Source organism: Cyprinus carpio, chromosome A6 (genome assembly GCF_018340385.1).
Source record: "Cyprinus carpio isolate SPL01 chromosome A6, ASM1834038v1, whole genome shotgun sequence".
Taxonomy (NCBI): Eukaryota; Metazoa; Chordata; class Actinopteri; order Cypriniformes; family Cyprinidae; genus Cyprinus; species Cyprinus carpio.
This window is the reverse complement of record NC_056577.1, coordinates 25,703,228-25,717,160: the sequence shown is the minus strand read 5'-3', so window position 1 is coordinate 25,717,160 and position 13,933 is coordinate 25,703,228. Positions and strand designations below refer to the sequence as shown.

At 36.3% G+C, this 13,933-nt stretch overlaps 1 protein-coding gene across 1 annotated transcript in view; it reads right to left on the bottom strand.

The window, feature by feature from the left end:
* The window catches only part of LOC109091074 (semaphorin-3F-like), a 44,836-nt gene extending 35,200 nt beyond the window's left edge, over positions 1-9,636 (bottom strand). The window contains exons 1-2 of the mRNA XM_042758716.1: positions 9,153-9,636; positions 8,258-8,427 (exon numbers count right to left, since the gene is read on the bottom strand). Coding sequence (XP_042614650.1) covers positions 8,258-8,387 — 130 coding nt within the window. The 5' untranslated portion in view covers positions 8,388-8,427; positions 9,153-9,636. The remainder of the gene's footprint in view (positions 1-8,257; positions 8,428-9,152) is intronic.
* Between the last annotated feature and the right edge of the window lie 4,297 nt (positions 9,637-13,933).

Below are 13,933 nucleotides of genomic sequence, written 5' to 3'. Positions count from 1 at the left end.
CCATCATGTTCGTAACACAGTCAAAGCATCATTTTTTCATCTCAGAAACATTGCCAAATTACATCCCATGTTGACTTTCTCTGTGGCTGAAAAGTTAATCAACACTTTTGTTTTTTCACGCATTGATTATTGTAATGCATTTCTGGCTAGAGTTTCTAAAGCTACCCTAAGTAAATTACAGTTGGTACAAAATTCAGCTGCTAGAATTCTGGCTAGGACCAGTGCAAGGGAGCACATCACACCTATCCTGGAAAATTTGCACTGGCTTCCTGTTATTTTTTGTATTGATTTTAAAATTCTCATGCTCACTTATAATGCCTTGAATAATTTGGCCCCTCAATATTTGTGTGAGCTTCTAACCCCCCTACACTCCTACACGTGCTCTACGCTCTTCTGAAGCTGGTCTTTTAACTGTCCAAACAACACGTCTAAAATCTATGGGTGATCGGGCTTTCTCTTCTTTCGCTCCTAAATTGTGGAATTCCCTGCCCTCTGAGATTAGGAATGCAGAATCCCTTAGTGTTTTTAAATCGTCCCTTAAAACATACTATTTTAGGATAGCTTTTATGTGATTCATGTGATTACTTTGTTTGTTATTATATTGGCTTTCTATTTTATTTAATTTTTTGTATTTTTGTTTGATTAGTTTTTAACTCCTTCTAAACTACTTTTAAATTCTAAATAAAAAATAAAGTTTATTAAAATTATTAAAAATACTACTTTTAAAGGCGCTATATAAAATAAAGTTTATTATTATTATTATTATTATTAAAAAGGGTGGTCTGGGGTACGGTTCATGTGAACTCCGGTACGGTTCGCTGCTGATCTGAATGCAATTGTGCCAAATCGCGGAAGTGAACCGCTATTAATGACGTATTATTTGATAAAAACTGCGTGTTTGTGTGTTTCGCTCACTTTCCTGACCACATACTGTTTCTTGGCCACATACACACCACAACTAACCCAAGGAGTGACTCGTGTGAGGAGCTGTGATCCAGACCTCACTCAAAATTAATGTCTGCACTCTTTCTCGTCTCATGGGAGCACTTTCATACTCCTTTAGGGACTGGCATGTTAGACACCTCCCCTGGGGGAAGAGAGGATGAAAATATAGGACTGAAAAAAGTAGCTAAGGAAGACAAGCAAGAAAGTAATGAAATAGAGAATTGGGAATTGATGGAAAACAGCACAAAATACATTGGTAGATAGAGGGTAAAGCTCATATACCATGGTACTTTAATATATATAAATGCAAAACTAATAATTAATTAAATCATGAAAATATAAAATAAATAATTTTTAAATAACATCACTCCAAATAAAACACTTACTAAAAAAGTTAAATGCTATATTTTTATTTACTGGCGTGTCATGTGACCAATAACTAACGTCAGAGAACCGTAAACAAATGTGATACTTAGTTATTAAAATATTTATTTTAAAATCTCAGGGGTACTTCAAATATTAGGTGAAAGAGGTTCAGGGGACAAAAAAGGTTGGGAATGCCTGCATTGCATGTAAATAAGACAAACGACTTCTAAAGACATAGTACATGGTTAAATAACCCACTAAGTGATAATTCAAATAAACATGAATGTGTTCATCAGTAGCTGATGCAATATTTAAACACTTCTTAAAACTGAAATGACTTCTTTAAAACCAGTGGTCAAATGCTGTGTGGATTCTCAGTTTTCTGTGTAATTACAGTCACCTGAATAATGACTGCATGGTCTTTGTGTGAATGTCCACAAAACTGTAAGACTTTCTGAATGTATGTAAGTGCTAGGCTATTTTAGATACCTATCAAAAAAACCATGACACCAGGCTACTTTTGTAGTATTTTTGTTAGTGACAAAAAGAGGAAGACAGAGAACAGAAAGAAAGAGTGGGGGTGTAGGAGTACAGGGTCTCTATATTTAGCCCTGCTGCTGTCACCTCCACTCTCCTCTCGCTGTGACAGTTTAGATCCAGCGCCGCATCACAGGATGCTGGGATGCACCACCACCTTGACACAAACAGCACTGAGACAGCGTCTGCTGCACCCTGGCATCACATATAAAGTGTTTGGTCTAAATAAAACAACAATACATAGCACAGGATATTCAGAAGAAAAATTATTATCTGAAAGACTTAGATGCCATAATTTAGTTAATATAACACATGACCACATCACCCTTGGCAGAAAAAACACAACAAAGAAAAAAGAACAAAGAACAGGCCTTCCTTTCTGAGCCCACGCCTGTCTACGTGCCATGCAGCCTTTTCTAAGTGATTCTTATGAAGCTGAAACTCAATGTAGGGTCAAGAGGTTAAGTTTATTACTCTGCCAAGAGCTCCATTAGAGAAAGACTCATGGGAACAGCTCAGAATAATGCATTTTTGATGATTCCCATCGCTTTTGGTTTTTAATACCATTCTGATATGTCGCTGCGGTTTCGCTTATATAGCGAGAGCTTGCCCGAGCCTGCATGTTTCAGCTAAAATTGGAAAACCTCAGTGTTACTTGAAGACAAATACTTTTTTTTTTTTTTTTGGTTGATCAGGAGAAAACTGATTCAAGATGCCGATGAGAAACACTGAGGGTCAGGCCAAAAGTAAAATGATACTTTTGAACACAGCACACAATCCTTTCCAAAAACTTTCCCATCAAAATGCCACAGGTGAGCTGGATGCTGAAGTAGTAATGGTAACTGAATGGAACTATACAGTCTCCATGCAGCTGTAATTTAGTGCCTCTTGTGTGTGTGACTGAAAGAGACAGTGTCTCACCTTCTGTCTAAGCAGATCTCCTAGGCATATCTTGGCAGGTTGAAAGAGGTTCATCTTTCAGAGAGACACTGATTGCTCCGGGGCTCTCTCTCTCTCTCTTTCTCTCTCTCACACACACACATATTCTTTCTCATTCTCTCTGTATCTGTGTGCATTGTCAGAGGGAAGCACTTAGTGAAGTTTCTAGTGTCGCAATTGACCCAGTTAGAACCTAGGTAAAGACAACATGAAGGATAAACCTAATCATGTCATGAGTGGAAAGTATTGAGTGTAGAATGTTATAGTATAAGGTTATAGTTACTTACTTTCTTTTCTTTCACCTTTGCCATCATATAGTATAAAGCTCAGTTAATGTTCACCTTATAAAATAATCATTTCAATGTAATCCTAGAATGAATATTCAGTTTTTATACTGTACATTATATTGTTTTGATGCCTGAATTCCCCTATACTATAGCATTTCAAATGCTATAAAAAAGCACTTAAAGTTTTTAAGGTAGATTTATCCATTATCTAATCAGTCAAACATGAAAATGCATAGCAATTTTCTTTTTTCTTTTTCCCTATGTGCTACAATTAAAGAAAGCTCAATCCTTTTCACTAAATGTCTTCATTTCCATTTTTTTCTTTATCTTCATTTACACAAAATGAGAACTGTTGAAAGGGAATTGAGAAAATGTTTTTATAGCGTTAAAAGAAAAGCCACTATGCTTCATTCTCAGCCACACAATACAATGGATATTCTGAACTAACAAAAGAAAGCCACTGAATTCAAAAATGTGATGAGATGTTGATTGCAACACGTTCTAGAAATACAAAATGATTGTGGAAGCTGTAACGGACAATGTTTTCAGTAGCTGTAAGTGAGATAATGTTCTCACTGCAGCAGTGTAATGCTCCAGCTGGGTGTTTGGATACATTTGTTTAGCAGTTTTTTCCCCTTTTTCAGGGACGGCCAATTACGCATCCAGGTGTTACTCAGAAATTATGAAATGAACAGCCAGAACAGAGTTAAATGCTTTTAAATGGGGCTGCAGATTATCATTACAAGCATTTATAGCAGGAATTTGTTCACTCTTTCCCACACAGCAAGGATAGATCACCCTGACAATGACCTGCTTCTGTTTTTTGGGGGGTCACAACCTCAGCCTCTGGGACCCTCAAATAGACTGTTATTAGGGCTTGCTTGAAGTAAAAAAAAAAGCCTCCAGCACAGACAAATGCACACAGACAGACAAATATTGTGTCTAGGACAAAGTATATTTTTAAAACTTCTAGATGATTTTCAACATGCTCAACAAAATGCTGCTGGAAGCAGGTACAGTACTTTTAGCATTTACCTTAAGGGATATTAGCTATTTGCTAATACTGGTAAGCAGATAAAGTATAAAAAGAAATGCAGATGGGCTAGGTTTGGTTTACCACCATTCATCACCTACAGAACCATGATATTTTATGACACTTCAAAACATCAAGCATCTAAGAGAGTTCACAGGATGGTACATCCAAGATAAATCTATCTTGCCAGCACATTTAGTAAGATTAAACTCAAACCTGCTAATACACACATATACATTCAAACAAAAAGCTTAAATCTAAACCTTACTTTTAACTTTTCAAAAAAAATTTATTAATAATTTGCTAAGTAATTAGGCAGTCACACTAGCAGCTGTGTGTGTGTGTGTGTGTGTGTTCCATTCACATGTATGCAAATACACGCATGTGTAAAATGTTTTCATCTTTAGTTTTGTACTGAAATACTAAACTGCAAACTGCTACAGCAAAAAGACATTTAACCAATAAAGGATCTAACTGACACAGATTTACATCTATGATGAGACTCTTAGATGTAAGAATTTCAGTTTGTCCAGACTCCAGATGCAGCAATATTTAAAAAAATTTCAAATGTATTATTACTTAAAATTTGTGATTTATTACTAGACCAGAATCCCTTGAGTGTGACATTGTGTGTACACTAACAGTATTACGGTATAAGGTTATAGTCCCTTCTTTCTTTCTTAGCAGTCATCTAATTTTCAGTTAAAGTTCATTAAAAAAAACTACAACTTTAAATGTTGCTTAAATTCTCTACTAATTTTTATTTATTTAGTATTATTTTTTTATATTTCTGATTTATTATTAGACAAGAACCTCTAGAGTGTGACATCATATCCACATAATTTAAAAAAGAGAGCTTTTACTCTCATCCAGACTATCACCTATCACTGTTTAGTGTTTTTAAAGAACGCTACCCAGGCATTAGCTTGAACAGCAAAGGAAAATGTAGCAAGCTGCTTTAAATGCATTATTTAATTGTGGTTTTGCCATCAGAAACACCTTGTAGTTGTGATGCACCTTGAGATACTTACTTTAAAGTGTTCTTTGTCTGAGAACATTTGTTTAATTTGAGCAATAAGCGCTCTGCCCCTCAGAGAATCTACTGATAGAATTTAAATTAAAACAGTGTGCACAAACAGCACTCGTGACACACATACACACACACACACACACACACACACACACACACACACACTACCAATTCACACAAAGCATTCCTCCTTGAATCATCCCTGGGTTCTCTTAACCACTGTAAAGTGATATAATACACATAAACATGCCCATAAATCCACTGTCATGTCCAAAAATTAGGAGTTATGTGAAGGCTCATATGCAAAGAAATGAACTTAGGCTATCATGTGACTCTTCGTTAGTCCTCTGGGCTACCTTTTAGCATGTAAATCCCAGGCTTGCAGAGATACATGAGAAAGAGGGGATTTAAAAAGAAGTGTGTGCATGTAAAAGAGAAGAGCAAATCTAATATATCATATAGTTACTCCCATAAAAATGGAAAAGACAAGAGAAGAGCCATAGAAAAGAGTCTGAACTTGTAATAAGTCATGTCTGCAGAGACCTAGACCTCGAACTTCACAGATGATTGGGCTTCCAGGGATGTTCTTGTGATTTGGACTGTCTGTAATATGTAAGGCCACAACAAGACAAGAGTATCTGCTCTATTAACTCACCGACACCCCTAACAGCAGCCAAGTCCTCCCTCAGAGCCGAAAACTGATTGTCTGGCTGAGTTCCCTGCCCTCCCTCCTTACATGCTCATACTGGAGAATAAGAATCTATCAGAAAGAGGGAGATCTTGGTGAACCGCAGTGAATGTGTGTGTGAGTGGGTGCATTTATGTTTGTGTTCAAGCTTGCGTGTGTGAGGGACGTACTAGTGAATTATACCTGAATCCCCCCAGGGAGGATAACTTAAAAGGGATTCATTTCTTTCTTTATGCTGTTTTTCTTAAACTGGACCTCAAACTAAATTGAATCATTACACTTCATGCATGAAACACGTTAGCATTTAAACAACATATTACAACACAATGTTTTAAAATTCTGAACTAAAGAATTGATTGCCTTTCAATTCATGATTTAAATTGAATTGACCACAATCTACAGGATGTAGAATTGGAACGGTGCATAACCCTGTTACAACAGTGAACAAATGATGACCTCATGGCTCAAACAGTCACATTTAAGTAACTGAGAGGGATATAAAACAGGATGTCCTGTGTGTCTCAAAGAGTAAAGGCACAGAGGCAAGCAATTACAACATAAGCCTGGATTTTGGTTAGCCATCATAATGATTTTCTAATGGCACATCAAAGTACAACACCAAAACAAGATCCCACTAAGCTTGAAGCTGTTTGTGGGAGAGAACTTAATGTTTAGTGAGTTAAAGCCCTAAACAAATGTAGCCGTCTTCACTCACAAGACGTTCACTCTCAGGGGAGGAACATGATTCAAGTGTTTAATCAAGGCTGTTAGACAGAGGAACAGAAGTAACCAGAACTAAAAACTTTAATCCAACCAAACAGCTTTCACCATAAAGTAGACTACATCTTTTATTTCATCCTTACTTGCACTACAGTGTTTTGATAATCTCCAGAAACTCATAGATCATATTTTGTCATATTGTAAGCTGGAATATCCCATCCAGCGCATGCATGTAGTATGTCTCCAGTGTATATCTTGGCAGCAAAGAGTGGTCAGTGTCAGTGTTGACTGACAGAAGTACACTACGATTGGACATAAAGGTCCTGGGAAACAAACCAGACCAATATCGTATACAGTATCAGTATTCCAATTTGGAAGAAATACTGTAAACATATAGTTTAAGCTTAAAAGCAAATATTGCCTTCAAATTGCAATTCCTGAGAATAAAATTACAATAAAACTGCACTGTTGTAAGAAATCATGGATGTGTAGTGCTGGAAAATGGGCTACTACCAAGAACATAGATATTCAGAAAAAAAAACTGTTCAGAGAATCCCAAGGGAAATACTGTTTCAGAACTAAAAACTAATTGCATTGCTTAGCCAACCAAGAGCCATGCATGAACCCCAACCGACCCAACATGAAATCCAATTCCCCCAGCAAGGGTTAAAGTCACAGAGTATTGCTCAAATTCTGAATTTAGGTCTTTGCTGGTAGACATGCTCAATCCCAAAGAGTGTTTGAAAAACCAATTAAGAAATACAATAACAGGCAACAGAAAGGAAAATTAGTTCAGGCAGCAGACTGTGAAAACTCCTTGAATTACAAAGGTGAAACAGATAGGTAACGTAAGAAGGGAAGTAGCTTTCTCAGCATAAAACTGAAGAGATTCCCACAAAACAATTAAAAAAAAAACACCCTATTGCCTAATACTACAACAGAATCATATGCACTGAAAGTTAAAGGGATACTCCACCCCAAAATGAACATTTTTATCATTAATCACTTACCCCCATGTCGTTCCAAACCTGTAAAAGCTTAGTTCGTCTTCAGAACACAATTTAAGATATTTTGGATGAAAACCCGGAGGCCTATGACTGTCCCATAGACTGCCAAGTAAATAACAGTGTCGAGGTCCAGAAAAGGAATGAAAGTCGTTGCGCTGTTTTCTTTCAAATCAAAGCTAAATACACGTGATATGGAGAGACACAGAGGAGACTGTTGACAAAGAAATTGTTGAATAAAGTTGTTATTTTTGTTTTCTTCGCTCACAAAAAGTGTTCCCGTCGCTTCATATAACCCAGATTGCACGTCTGATGGCAGATGGAGTATTCTGACGACGACTTTCATACCTTTTATGGACCTTGACAATGCTATTTACTTGGCAGTCTATGGGACAGTTACATGCCTCCTGGTTTTCATCCAAAATATCTTAAATTGTGTTCCGAAGACGAACGAAGCTTTTACGGATTTGGAACGACATGGGGGTAAGTGATTAATGACAAAATTTTCATTTTGGGGTTGAGTATCCCTTTAATATTATGAGGCTCCTGAAAACACAGATGACAAAAATAATAATGCGTGTTTCCCATGCAATCTATATCAACTGCAGTTGTTTATATTTCTGTATTAATTTTAACAGGAAACCCGGTGCATGTCATCTACAGAGCAACAGTGTGAGACACAGCATGCACAGCAGCAATGCCACTTACCTTTGAAGGACAGGAAGACTCGTGGAGCAGAAGCGGGTGGCAGGGAAGACAAAGGGCTGCTGTGGACCAAGACAGCTGAGAACACAGAGACCAGAAGGGTCCCCAGCACCAAAGTCCCGACTCCCTGCATGGTCACTTTATCCAAAGACCCACAAGAGATTTATTCGGTCCTGCATGGGAAGGGAGGGAGGAAGCGGGTGAGGATCCACTGATATATATATTCATGATTGAGATTTCACATAACCATTCACTTATCTTTTTATTGAATGGAAGAAAATGGAGATTGATAACAGAGATAGAACGATAAGTCACAGTTTAAGTGATATCTTCACAAATATCTACACACTTCTACTTAATTGGCTGTATACTGAGTCTACCAATGGTAAAATACTGTTCTAAATTCTATGTGGAAACCTTCAATGATTAAAATATTCATAATGCACGTTATGTTTTTATTGTTGTAGTATAATGGCCATTTAGGTAACTGTATCAAAAAGATATAATAATAATGATAAAAATTACTTAAAATAACCAGTAAAGTATCAGTCATAAAACTAAACTGGTTGATCTCTGTCACAGCTAATGGTTATTTATTTTTATTTTTTTCAATCAAATTAAATTCAACAGCATATGACTTGCAAATGAAATTCAGTTATCAATAGCAGTGTCATTTTCATTTTTCAACAAAAAAATCTCAATAAATCGATCAAAATATGAGATTTAATCGGATTTCAGTGCCGTGTAATGGACTGATCCTCTTAAAAATAGTATATAAAAACATTTGGATAATAACTGTGGTGCTGATCTTCTGTATAAAGAAGAATTTATGATGTTGCACGTGACGTGAAGCATGAAAACATGTTACTCATAAATGAACGCAGAACGCAGAACACACCTATAAAACGTCCGTCACAAACGATCCTGTGTGTCCCAGTGTACAAATCATTTGCAATCCAGCGCAAAGAAAACGTAGAGAAACCAAAACAATGCGTCCAGTCAAAAGTAACTGCATACACGTGTCCACAAAGTAGTTGCTCCTTTAAACTAATTTATGTGACTGTGATTCCGTGGCAGTTCAAATGAAGTGCGCGTATCCCCTCTCGCCCAGAGTTTTTAAACGCGTCTCGTGTATTTTCGTCCACGCAGCAGCAGCGCGCACGCTTCAGGTCCACTGACTGTCTGCTGCTGAAGTAGTCTGGCAGGTGGATGGAGCGCTGTTCCTCCCCCTGGGCGGAGACTTACCTTAAAAGTAACACCCATTTATGTTTTCAGCGTAATTAGGCATTGCAATACATGCGGCGAAATCAAAACAAAAACACGAGACATGTTAGTGATGGGGGTGCAGCGCTTATCTTCACTAAATCACACGCAAACACGCGAACGACTCTCGCGTGCGCTCGCCTCGCTCTATCACTCTGGGCGACGCCCACGCGATACACCCGTTTCACAACAGTAGCACGCAGTTATCTGAAGATAAAAGACTACATTTTCGGCGCATTGCTCTGAAAATAAAGGATACAATGTGTCTATAATCATAGGCTAATGATATCTATATTCATTAAACATTAAGATACAACACACTTCTTAATGGAAAACGTGCCTTTTTCTGATACTAAAGTGCAAGATGACCCCCCCAAAAAATATTTTTATTAAATAATTATGAAGAAACACAGTCTGTATAAAAATAAATTACAAAATAAGCTTGTTTCACCTCCAGCATGGAGCAAATGCCCCTGCATACTTCTCTACTAGCCTTTACAGCATGCAAAAATCATGTAAAATGATATTAAAAAATAATAATTTGGTTACTTTACTATCCCATGAGGCCACTGAGCTGAGGAGGTGTCAGCCATTCACAAAACTGTGAAAAAAAATAAAATAAAAAACATGTCTGAAAACTCTGAGGCAGGCACCTCTGGCTGTTAAGTTGTTCCTCGTGGTTAAATTGCACTTGTTAAATTGAACAACAGCTAAATAAATCAGTTTTACAGTTTTTGGTACTGTATATCATTGGTCAAAATACTCAAGTGTGCGTCCGGTTTCCTTGCACTTAAACTTTTACTGAATGAAATGTTGATTTTATTACTGTTAACAAAACAAAAAATCATAGGTTTTCTGCTGCAAAATATATGATAAGTTCAGGGATTCTCAGTCTGCAACACAGGGATTCTTAGCAACACAATCTGCAGTATTATAAACATGATTAGCTCAACTTAGCTCCAAATCAAACTTTTGTCGACAACCTCATGGATCAAGAAAATTTCACGGTGCATGATGACAAACAGATGTGTTTGTTGTTATTCAGCACAGTGAAAGAGTCAAGAGTGATTTCTCCTGTGAGAACCAGTACCAGTACCTTTTTTTTTTTTTTTTTTTGAATTTTTTGAATTTTATTTTTTTGAATTTTATGCCATTATAGAATAAATTCCAATATCATGAAATCCGGCCCTGAGGAGATGGGAGTAGAGCGAGGATGGCATGTTAGTGCAGAACACATAAGGATTATGTGAGATTTGTTGTGACTTTTCTGTAAAAATGGCATAGAGTGCAGCATAATGATTTGTTTATTTTAATGCAATGTCTCTCAGTCAAGCCCCTCTTTGCATTTTCATTTGAACACACGCAGAACCTGGAGTCTTAATGCAATATGAATTTTGCATGCATGCTTGCCAGTCCGAGTATTTGTGCAAAACAGCACAACCTGATGTTAGACCAAGTTTGCACAAAATAGCCATTGCCTAACCACATGCCAGTCAGGGCTATTCATCAAATAAATGGATGAATTGCAACACACATCCAAACCACAATATACAAACCCTTAATAAAGAATGATCACTGACAGATTTGTGAATTACATTTTATTTATGTTACAGTTTAAGTGCTTGTGTGTGTGTGTGTGTGTGAGAGAGAGAGAAAGAGAGAGAGAATGAGTGAGAATGAGAGTAATTTAGAGTGGTAAGTCAATGTTGCAATGTTCTGACCTAATATAACAATCTACATACATGCAGTCTGTCTTTATTGCTGTTTTGATTGGAATTTTTTTTTTAAGCAAAATTTTTTCTAAATATGCCATTTCTACAGCACTTATTCTTGCTATTCTTGATACGGTCTCCAAAATAAAGGAATAGTTTACACAAAAATGGACCTTAGGCCATCTCTTCATCAGAAGAGATTTTAAGAAATGTATTTATTACATCACTTGCTCAGCAATGTATCCTCTGCAGTTGAATGGGTGCCGTTAGAATGAGAGTCAAAACTGATAAAAACATCACAATGATCCACAAGTAATCCACACCAGCCCATCAATTCATGTCGACTGAAGTGAATAGCTATGTTTATAAGAAACAAATCTATCATTAAGCCGTTTTTATCTGTAAAAAATCACTTCAGTCCAAAATATAATGGTCTATAATACATAATAATGCTTCCTCTAACGAAAAAGGTCCATCCCTTGTTGTACTCTCACATCAAAATCCAAAAAATAAACTGCTCTTTAAAACAAAGAAATATATGGGCTGGAGTTAAAATCAGTAATTTTTCTGTGATAGCTGATGAATCTCTGCCAGATTTCTCTTTGAAGTTGGAATGTGTGTGCAAACACACACTCTCTGTGTCTGTTGAGGCCATTGAAGAAGCACTGATGAAGATAGGCAGATAAAGGAGAGATTTCTTCCTTTCAACACCTGACTGTCTGCTAGTGAAGCATGTCATTCTGTGTGAGTGTGTGTTTGTGCACTAGAGGAAACAGCAAGTCTGATAGCCAAAATGACTCACAGTGCCTGGATTTCAAAAGCCTCAGCAATGACAACCAAATGTAGCACACAACAATAACCTTGAATATAAGAGAATGAAAAAGAAATGATTAAGCAGAGCACTGTAAGTGAGAGTTTGTGAACTGTAAGTGTCTGGTTGCAGTTGGCTCAAGCAGACAGATAACAGGTCCTGATCCAGGATGACAATGACACAGAGACACAAAGTGGCCTTGATTTTCACACTCCAAGCCAAGGCAATTACCACTCGCAGCACAGTAAAGCATCTCATTATCTCTGCATCAGCAGTCAGTCAAAGCGCAGGCTTGTGTGTGTGTGAGTATATTCCAATCTATTTAATAAGATAGAAAGGAGATGGCAATACACACTGAATGAGTGTATTAAGCATGATTTGTGTGTGAAATATTCAATAAATGTTTGATTTAGTGTGATCAACCCAAACCCAAAATATTTGCTCAGCATTCAAAACTGGCCACTCAGGTTCTTATAATTTTCCATTGTCTATATGAAAATATTACCATGAAATGTATAGCTGCAGGCCTGTTAGCTTAACATACTGTAGAGTTATCACTACTTTTTAATTATCGGAATGATTTTCTGCGGTTCTTTGTGACGCTTCATAATCTCATTTCTGATTATCATCAGATACCATGATTGTACAACCAGATGTTGGGTAATTTAGGTCAAATCAAAATGACATTCAGAATGAGACAGATGTCTTGGGATTTTATATATGACCGTATGGAATATTGATAGTGGGATCCATGGCCTCTTCCGACATTATCTTTGATAATAATTAAAAACGTCTGTGGAAATGAATAGATCCAGTCAAGGGCATTAAAGTAGAATGGAAAGATACTTAGCACTTAAAATCAGGGAGAAAAGGAACTGGAGGAAATGACATAATTCCTTTGTAGTTAATTTATAGATGAAGGTCAAGGGGAAGTTGTCTAGATCTGATTTTTCTGTGTAGCTGGGATGTATTTCCACTTTGACAAAATCAATGCTTGATGGAAAAATAAGTTAAAATAAAATATTTAAATCTTAAATATTTGTTATTAAATTTACATAAAAATAATAAGTAAAATATATTTAATGTTTTAAATTAAATTAATGAATAAATAAATAATGAGGATATATTGCCTCTGTGACAAAGACAATGTTTGATGGAAAAATCTAATTTATTATTAATATTTATATGTAAATCTATTTTATTAAATTATATATATATATATAATATATATATATATATATATATATATATATATATATATATATATATATATATATATATATATATATACACACACACACACACACACAAACTTTAAATTAAAATATTTTATTAAACATAAATACATTTTATATATTTAAAAAAAAAAAAAAAAAAAAAAAACATTCTTTTGTTCTGGGGTGTACACTTCCATCTAACAGTTATGAGTCATGAATAGTCATGAAAAGATTGCACATGCACATACACAAGTCCATAAATATCTGTGTCTAGTTTTGCCTAATTTCTCTTATGACAGGCCTGCAGGAATATGCATGTTTTCTCATACACATAAACACACGCAGGTCATGTAATGACTGATCATGTACTCACCCCTCAGTCATGGCACAGGAGCTGCTACCTTTTACCTTTGAGATAAGACATTAAAAATGCACAGCCTTCGCCACCACTCTCAGCACCCCAGTCTACTGTTCATTAGCATTTAAATGGGAAAGAGATAGCCATGTTTGCCTGCAAGTCATATGCCTACAGCAAAGAGCAGAGAGACTTCTGTGGACTACGTTTCTACTGAATTTATCACAACAAACAACTGAGAACAACTATAGGAGCTTCTGCTTTTATCTCCAGCTGCTGACAAAAGACTGCTGGATTGTTGAAAAAATTAGCTGTTGTGTT